Source organism: Gossypium arboreum, chromosome 11 (assembly GCF_025698485.1).
Source record: "Gossypium arboreum isolate Shixiya-1 chromosome 11, ASM2569848v2, whole genome shotgun sequence".
In the NCBI taxonomy this organism is placed as follows: domain Eukaryota; kingdom Viridiplantae; phylum Streptophyta; class Magnoliopsida; order Malvales; family Malvaceae; genus Gossypium; species Gossypium arboreum.
Window position 1 is genome coordinate 135,730,209 of NC_069080.1, and position 10,401 is coordinate 135,740,609.

The 10,401-nt window shown below is 34.9% G+C and overlaps 1 protein-coding gene across 1 annotated transcript; it reads right to left on the reverse strand.

Moving 5' to 3' along the window:
• Positions 1-9,925: 9,925 nt before the first annotated feature.
• LOC108471916 (arabinogalactan protein 23-like) lies at positions 9,926-10,401 on the reverse strand. Its single transcript, XM_053021625.1, has one exon. The coding sequence runs from the start codon at positions 10,260-10,262 to the stop codon at positions 10,023-10,025; it is 240 nt and encodes a 79-aa protein (XP_052877585.1). The 5' UTR covers positions 10,263-10,401; the 3' UTR covers positions 9,926-10,022.

The window sequence follows — 10,401 nt, forward strand, 5'->3', positions numbered from 1 at the left end:
GATGGTGGGGAGGATCTTTTATAGGTGAAAATTCATGGCTATTTTTAGTGACGAAATTTAAAAATCAAATTACGTGTTTGGTTTTCGCATGGTTTGCGGAATAGACATGCAAATTATTGAATTTTTTTAACGATCTTGACTGGATTTTTAGATAAGGAGGTTTTAAAATTTTTTAAGAGAAAAAAGTAATAATTTAACAGCAATTACATCGATATCATCTTGCAGATTATTTATGTCGAAATCATTTTTTGAAAAAAGGATCGACTTTGGTTTTGAAAGTGAAAATTAAAACGGGAGTCGCCATCGATCTTTATTGGGTGTGATCGTATCACCATTGTTTTAATAAAACATTTTAGTTTACTAAAACGACATTTTGGTCTACGAATTTTGAGAAAACGGGTTCGGGAGTCGGTTACTTACGAGGAAGGATTAGCACCCTCGTAACGCCCAAAATTGATACCTAATTGATTAATTAATGTCTTAATATCGAAAATTGAAAAGTTTTAAAATAAATTTCGAAATACGATCCCTTTTTATGAATGTTGAGTTTAAAAGTGCTTGAATTGGATCAAAACGATTGCTAAAGATTTCCTTGTCTCAAGACATCAGAGAATCACATCCCGTAAGTTAGGACGCGATACCTTGAACTTCCGAACGCAAGTTTATCTTTAATTTTAATTGAAATTTCATGTGTTTTTAAAACTCGAAAGGATATTTGGCTATTTAGAATCAACGAGAGAATCGAAACCCCGTAAGTTAGGGCACAATTATTCAGTGTTCCAAGACGCGAAACATTTCCTTATTTTCAAAATTTCTTTTGTTTTAAATTTGGACCTAAAAATTTTAATGAAATATTTAAGAGGTATACGTTTAGAAACAAATCGCGATGAATAATCCAAATAATGAAACGAATATACACCATAAAAGTCATAATATCGAAATGTTTGGACACGGTTGGGATGACAAGACTTTACAAATCAATATATGTTTTAAACATATGGGCCACTCGATGAATGGGTGAACAGGGTAAGCGTACATGGTATTGAGCATACACATTTCGAAGTAGAAATAATATATAAATAACATAAATAATGAAAAGACAAATAAAATAATATGGTAAACGAATAAATAACAATGACAGGTAAAGTGTTGGACTTGAAACATAAAACGTACAAGGGTATAATAAACGAATAAATAAGACAAAATATAATGAAAGTGCAATCATCTAAAATCCAAACATAATTTAACCGGTTTTGCAATGGAATTTGGAACAGAAGGAATATACATGTATATATCTATATATATATAATTCAAAGTGGTGATAAATGTAAAGAATTTTAAAGTAAATAACATACACAATAATTTAAACCAAGTAATTCATATAAAACTCTAAAATAGAATATACATAAAGATTTAAAGTAAATCATGTATATAAAAATTTAAAATAAATAATATGTAAAAATAATCTTCCAAAATGCATAACGATAAGAAGTATGTGAAAAAAATTAATATAAGTAATATATGAAGTCTTAAGGTAAATAATGATAAAAGGTTTGTAATAAATAATAACAGAATTTAAAATTGTTTACATATAAAATAGTATAACAAAAGAACATGTAAAACTTAAAATATGCAAAATGGTTTATCATACATAATGTATAAGATATTTAGAATAAATGGGGTGAAAAGAAAATTTTGAGACAAAACAATGTATGAAAACCAAAAAAAGAAGTATGTACATATATATAATAATTTAGAGTACAAAGATACATATAAAATTTGAAATGAATACTACGTATGATGATTTAGAAGAAATAACATATATGCAAAATTTTTAAAATTGATAATGATTTAGAATATATGATATATTCAAAATAATGCCAATAATAATAGTAATAATAATGTAGATAAGAAACAAAAAAATAATATAATATAATATGGCAAATTTAATATAAAATTAATTGATTTGATGACATAGTGGTGATACTAATGATAACACAACAATAATGACATAGAAAACAATGATATCAATAAAATAATAAAGAGAAAAATAGCTTCAATATTAACAATAATGACAATAATAGAATAACAACAATAACAAATAAAGAATAATAATGATTATAACTATAATGTAAAAATAATGATATAAATAGTAACAACCATAATGATAAAATATAAGAAATAATAGAATAATGGCAATAATAATAAGTAGTAATAATAGAATTAATAATAAAAATAAATTTGATTAATTAATAACAAAATGGTTGAATAATTAAAAAAGGACTATATTGAATTTTGGAACACAAATTTGGGGCGAATTCGAAATAAAAAAGGAGGACCACATTGGAACGCACCAAGAAAGTAGAAGGATCCCATGCACAAATAGACCATCCGGTCAAAATGCGCGGATCCTCCGTGGGCGCGGGTCGGGTCACATTCGGGTCAGATGAAACGGTGCCGTTTCGGCACTTAGACCACCCACCCAAAACGCTGTCGTTTTGTGAGTGTATATAAGGCCCAATTTTTGTTACAAAAATCATTTTAGCCTTCAAAATAATAAAAAAACTGAAACAATCCCTTAAACTCTCTCTCCCTCCTCCATTTTTTCATTTCGGCTAGGGCTTTAACACCCATCATCGCCGCCATCGTCGTGGCTTTTTGAGGCCGCCGTAGTTCCCACCGTAGATGGTGGTTAAGGGTATGCGAAAAGGGGTTTTCCACCTCTGTTCAAGGCGTCCGAGAGTTTATGAGGATAGACCCCTTTTTATTTCCCTTTTGAATCAGTCTCAATCACGGACCAGAGGCTCTAGTGACACGATTCCAGGCTTTGGTAAGTCCCCTCCCTTCTCTTTATTTCTGTTTATTTTCGGATGTCTAAAAAAATAAAAATCAAAAGAAAACAGAATATATGAATTTTAGAACTTAAAACGAAAATGGAAACGAAATCAACCTTTTGGTTTTCTTGCTATTATGTTTGCTTAATGTCTCCCCCTTTTACAATCGGTTTCTTTTTTTAATTCAAAAAAAAAACCCCTTACAAATGATAGATTTTGGCTTTTTAAAGCCGATCTACCAAACATTCATTCCATATTTTTTGTTTTTGTTCCTTTGTTTATTTTTTTCCATCATTCGCATGCTTTCTCTTGCTGTTGTTTTTGTCTCTGTTGCAGGTGCCATGCGACGTGTGGAAGAGGTGACGGTCAGGGCGTGGTGGCCGAGGTGGCATACATGGGAGGAGCGGCGGCTGCAATGCTTTGGTGGCTAGGGTCCTTTTTTAGCAGAAAATATTTTGTGGGCTAGGGTTTCTAAGCTTTTAGGTTTATTGGGCTTCTTTTGGGTTTTAAAAATTTTTAGGCTGGTGTGGGTTTTGCAAATAGACATTTATTTTATTTATTTTATTTGGGTTTTGTTACTTTAATGGGTTTGGGCAATTTGTCTTGGGTTGTTTAACATTGTAAATGGACTTGAAAGTTGGTTATGTGGATTTTTTTTTTGGCTTGTTTGCTTGGGCCAAAATTGGCCATTACGGTTGCCCCTCTTTGCTCATTGTCGTGTAACGAGAATGGAGCAAAGACTCCAAAATGGCCAATTTTGCTTAGTCTCGCTGAATTTTAATTTCTTGGTACTTTATCTTCTTTAAATGGCCTCTTGACAGCTTCAATCTGCTTCACTGCAACTCAGGAAGGCGATATCTACTATCTTTGATCTGCTCCCCGCCTAATCAGAGATGCCAAATCTGTCATCTTTGATCTGCTCTCTGACAATACAAAGACGCCAAATCTATCATCTTTGATCTGCTCTCCGTCAACACAGAGACGCCAAAACTGTTATCTTCGATCTGCTCTCTGTCAACACAGAGACGCCAAATCGGTTATCTTTAACTTGTTCCCTATAAACACAGTGATACCATGCTGAAATCTTCAATCTGCTTCACTGTAAGCACAGGAATGTCAGATCTGCTATCTTCGATCTGTTCCATATAAGCACAGGGATGCCAAATCTACTGTTTTCAACTTATTCCCTATAAGCACAGGGATGCCATGCTGAAATCTTCGATCTCCTTCACTGTAATTTCAAGGAGGCGACATCTGGTGTCTTCAACCAACTCTAATCTTTATTCTTTACTCGGCATGTGATCTTGAGCTCAACTCATTTCTCGCAATATGAATTGACTCTTTAAAAACTAGACATTAAAACAGAAATTGAAAATAGCTCAGCACGTGAGCAAAGGTTCAACTCACTTCTCGCAATATGAGTTGATTTTTTTGAAAACAGAATTTGCAAAACAGATTTTGAAAATACCTTGGCATGTGACCCGAGGCTCAACTCACCTCTCGTAATATGAGTTGATTTTTGAAAAGCATAAATTGAAAAAACATTAATTGAAAATACCTCAGCGTTCCCCGAGGCTCAACTCACCTCTCGTAATATGAGTTGATTTTTGAAAAGCGTAAATTGAAAAAACATCAATTGAAAATACCCTAGCGTGTCCTGAGGCTCAACTCACCTCTCACAATATGAGTTGATTTTTTTTTGAAGGACAGAAATTGAAAATACCTCAGCATGTCCTGAGGCTCAACTCACCTCTCGCAATATGAGTTGATTTTTGAAACATACAAAAAATTGACAATACCTCAGCGTGTCCCGATGCTCAACTCACCTCTCGCAATATAAGTTGATTTTTGAAACATACAAAAAATTGACAATACCTCAGCGTGTCCCGATGCTCAACTCACCTCTCGCAATATGAGTTGATTTTTGAAACATACAAAAAATTGACAATACCTCAGCGTGTCCCGATGCTCAACTCACCTCTCGCAATATGAGTTGATTTTGACAAACAGAAATTGAAATTACCTCAGCGTGTCCTGAGGCTCAACTCACCTCTCGCAATATGAGTTGATTTTTGAAACATACAAAAAATTAACAATACCTCAGCATGTCTCGAGGCTCAACTCACCTCTCACAATATGAGTTGATTTTTTTGACAAACAATAATTGAAAATACCTCAGCATGCCCCGAGGCTCAACTCAACTCCCGCAAAATGAGTTGATTTTTTTTTATAAACAATAATTGAAAATACCTCAGCGTGCCCCGAGGCTCAACTCACCTCTCGCAATATGAGTTGATTTTTTTGACAAACAGTAATTGAAAATACATTAGCGTGCCCCGAGGCTCAACTCACCTCTCGCAATTATGAGTTGATTTTTTTTAAAACAGAAATGAAACATCCACATACCAAAAGATGTCATCTGGTGGAGCTCAGGTGTCTTTTCCTTGATTCAGTATAACTATCGTTGTATCCTCTTGCTCCGCTGGAGTACCTGTATATGTCATTCATGATGTTATCATAATATGCACATGTTTGTCTTTAATGCCTTTATGCCTACATGATTATGCTATGAGCTTTAGGCATGTTTGTCATATATCTCTTTTTCGTCACGATTTTTGATGATCCGCGTTCATTGCTTCGACTCTTGACTTTCTCTTCACGAATAATCTGTGTTTCTCAGATATCACTCTTTTGCCCCTGGTTGAGCTTTGTCCTTGCGTTGAGGCTCTTGTACTTATCAAATTCTTACCCGAGTAATGCTTAACATTTCTTTTGTTTAGAGTATGTCATTTCACTATTTATCATGTAAATGAACCACATAATGAGATGAATGAAAATGGTCAGGTAGGGACAAAAGGATACCTCACATTTATTCATTTCAAATGTAGCAAACAAAGAAAGTTAACCAATGATAGTAAAAGAGTGTCATAAAGAGAAAAGGGATTGCATTCAATGAATACAAATGTTCTAGATATTCAATGCATGAACTCTTCCACGTTCCTCAATCAAGAATCTTTTCGAGCATGGCTTTTTGCGTAGAAGATTTCGAGCTTTCAGAAATGCTTCAAATACTGTAGTCTCACTATTTGACCCACCGTTCAAAACGCCTTACTTTTTAAACCAGTGCTTGCTTCATTAGAACGCCCTTTCGGGTTTTCATCCTAATCTTTTGTGTTAATCAAGACACCCTTTTCGGGTTTTCGCCTTGATCACCCTTTTTTATTTTTTTTAGGCATAGTATTTCTTCACAGCATCTGAGTTCACTGGATTCGGTGACTCCTTTCCATCCATCTTAGTAAGAATCAAAGCTCCACCCGAGAATGCCTTCTTTACGACTTATGGTCCTTCCCAATTCGGTACCCATTTTCCTCGCAGGTCTCTTTGTATTGGAAGAATATTTCTCAGCACGAGTTCTCCTTCGTGGAATTTTCTTGGCCGTACCTTCTTATCATGAGCTACGATCATTCTCTTTTGGTACATCTGTCCATGACAAATTGCCTTTAGACGTTTTTCTTCGATGAGTTTTAACTGGTCATATCGAGCTCGAACCCATTCTGCTTCCTCTAATTTTGACTCTATTAAGACTCGTAGAGAGGGGGTCTCAACTTTGATAGGTAGCACAGCTTCCATTCCATAGACTAGAGAGAAACGAGTTGCCCCCGTAGATGTCCGTACAGATATGCGATATGCATACAAAGTAAATGGTAGCTTCTCGTGCCAGTCTTTATATGTCTTGGTCATTTTCCCAATAATCTTCTTAATATTCTTGTTGGTCGCTTCAACATCTCCGTTCATCTTTGGGCGATAGGGCGAGGAGTTATGATGCTTTATTTGGAATTGCTCACACACTTTTTTCAATATCTTGTTGTTCAAATTCAAGGCGTTATCTAAAATGATTCTTTCAGGCAAGCTATATCGACAAATGATTTTCTTTTTCAAAAACCTGCAAATCGCAGTCTTTGTCACATTGGCAAATGATGCGGCTTCTATCCATTTTGTGAAGTAATCAATAACTACAAAAATGAATCGGTGTCCACTAGAAGCTTTTGGGGAAATTGGCCCTATAACATCTATGCCCCACATAGAAAAAGGCCACGGAGAAGTCATGACGTGAAGGGGAAAAGGGGCTACATGAATTTTATCACCATAAATTTGACATTTGCAGCATTTTCGTGTGAAATTAATGCAATCGCTTTCCATCGACAGCCAGTAATATCCGAGTCTCATAATTTTCCTGGCCATAGTGAAACCATTGGCATGTGTCCCGTAAATTCCCTTATGGACATCTTTAAGTATTTTTCTGGCTTCAATAGCATCTACGGATCTCAAGAGCACCTGATCTTTTCCTCTTTTGTACAGGATGTCCCCATCAAGAACGAATCCCGCTGCCATTCTTCTGATTGTTCTTTTGTCGTTCTCGTTTGCTTGTTCGGGATACTTTTGATTCTTGATATATTCTAAGACATCATGGAACCATGGCCATCCATCTGGCTCTTTTTCAATGCTGAAACAATGTGCAGGGACTTCATATATGCTCATTTGAAGAGGCATTATTTCTGTTTCTCTGTTTGCTTTGAACATTGAAGCCAAAGTGGCCAGGGCATCAGCCAATTGGTTTTCTTCTCGTGAGAGGTAATTAAAAGTTATTTCTTCGAATTCTTTAATCAACTCTGCCACTAGATCTCTATAGTTAACCAGTTTCGAGTCTCTCACTTCCCAATCTCCACAGATTTGGTAAATCACCAAGGCTGAGTCTCCGTATACCTCTAAAGTTTTGACGTTTCATTCAATAGCTGCACGAAGTCCCATGATACATGCCTCATATTCCGCTATGTTATTAGTACAGAAGAAGTTCAGCCTGGCAGTTAGTGGGTAATGGTTCCCTTCTGGCGATATTAAGACTGCTCCAATCCCATGCCCCAATACGTTCGATGCACCATCAAAGCTCATATTCCATGACTTCTTTTTTGATGACTCGCCCTTTTTTTTCTGTAATGCATATCAAATCTTCATCCAGGAAATCAAATCTCAATGGCTCATATTCATCCATTGTTCGGGTTGCCAAGAAGTCAGCTATTGTGCTTCCTTTTATTGACTTTTGACTCACATAGACGATGTCGTACTCCGATAGTAAGATCTGCCACCGTGCCATTCTTCTTGAGAGTGCAGGTGATTCCATCATGTACTTTATTGGATCTAGCTTTGAAATTAACCATGTCGTATGATACAATATGTATTGCCTGAGTCTCCAAGCTACCCAAACCAGAGCGCAACAGTATTTTTCAATGGATGAATACTTTGCCTCATATTCAGTGAACTTTTTACTGAGATAGTAGATCGCCTTTTCTTTCTTTCCTGACTCGTCGTGTTGCCCCAGTACGCAACCCATTGAATTTTCGAACACAGTCAAATACAGTCAAATAATTTGCTAAGGCATTAACTGCTCCATTAGATTTCCTTAAATATGCTCAATGTGAACCATTCGTGCTCAAGTGCAAAGTTCTTGATTGGCCACTATAGATTGGCCAAGGTTCTGCTTGTTCAACACTACATTTCTCAATATTGTGATCGTAGCCAAATATCCATCTACCATGGTTTAGCAATCTCAGCTGAGCAAGCAAGTCTAGTATGAAGTTTCCTTGCACCATCTGTGTTCAATTTGATGCAACCAGCTATTGATTGCTGCCAAGTGCTTGGTTTGATTCGATTTTTAACCTTGATCGTTGATTCCCTCTTATGTTATTAACATTCACAACCCAACTTCAAGCCAATCTTACAAGCATATTCCAAAAACAAAAAAATTCTTTTATATCCATACAAACTAGCATAATATACAGAACAGGATGATCACATTGTAAATTTAGTTTATTAGTAAAGTTGACATTCACCCAGAACAAAAGTGGCACAGATAAGAACTTGGAGTAAAATGAATTCGGAATGAATTGCATCCATACTTCTTCCTCAGCTTTGGAACAGTCATAAAGTATATGAAGAATATTCCCGTCAGTGCCCTTCTTTCCATACTATTATATTTTAATAGTAAAATAGACCACAAAATTAACCTGAGTCAATTTGAATTTTTTTTTTAAAATTCAGAAAGTACAAAGAAAATACAATTATAAAACATCTATAAATAAATATCCAATTAATTATAATATAGAATTCAATTAATTACAACTATAAAAAAAATAAAAATATATTCAAAACCCTCTTTGTCTTCATTCCTTTCTTCACCCTCTTTAGTGGTAAGAGGGAAAAGGAAGGGGTTGATAAGTGCTTTACACCCTCTCTTAAATTGGTTTAGACTATCCAAAATTCAAAAAAACATAAATTAAGATAAAATGTAAAATTAGTCAATTTTATTTATCTTAGATTACATTTTAGTTCCTTATATTTGAAATGTTATGTTTTAGGCACTTACATTTTTGTTACGAAGTATCCACTTTGCCATTCATCTCCGTTACTTCCGTAACAACAATCCTACATAACAATCCAAATGAGTTCTAAATGCCAATTGGGATGAGAATAGTTTTTTCAATCAAAATGAAAAAGAAAGCTAAAAGAAAAAGGGGACCAACTGTTTTTATTTTCCAATCAAGGTGTAATTAATTTAAAATTTACAATTAATTAAATTTAGTTAATTAAAAAACCTATTCTAGTCCCAATTGGACATTCAAGTTGGCATTTAAAATTGATTTGGACTACCACTTAGGATTGCTATTAGAGAGGTAACGGAGCTTAATAAGAGTGACCACTTTGTAACAAACGATAACGTAAGTGACTAAAATGTAATCTGAGACAAACAAAAGTGACTATTTTTATAATTACCCTTAAATATATGATAAAGTTATAATTTAAGCATAAAATTGCTAAATTTTTAATTTAATCATTTTAAATACCACAAAATATAATTAAATATGTATTTTGACTCTTATAAAATATATATATTTTAATCTCGATTACCCTAAAAATAAATCCAACTTCACCCTGCATTAATCTAATTACATACTAGTTATTAGTTCAATAATTCATTGTTATTTTCATGTTATTAGTTGAATAAATCGAAAAGTAAAAGCATAAACACAAAATACTTTTTCAAAGCTCCATTTCAATTTTTTCAATATTCATCACATGTTTCTTACAAAAAAATAAAAAATAAATAAAATATTCGTTCACATGTTAGATTTTTCATACATGTAGCATGTAAGAAAACAAAGAAACAATGGAAGCCCCAACCAATGATCCAAGAACAGGCAAGGTCGCGGCAGCTACGCTGGAATCTGGTCCTGATGCTGTGACGGAAGAAGGAGAGGAGCTAGGACTAGAACCACCGGCGGAAGGGGAAGGAGCAGGTGCACCGGCAGCCATGACGGCGCTCATTGAGGCAGCAGCAACAATGATGGCGGTGGAGACCTTCTTCATGTCCATGGCGTGTAAAGGGATTATTAAACGCACCAGGAATGAACGGGACCTGCGTTTAATTGCTGGAGAATGGGGATCCGCCGGTGATTGTTATTATTTGCTTTGTTATTGCAGGTCTGAAGAACAATGATGTTGGCGAGGATCT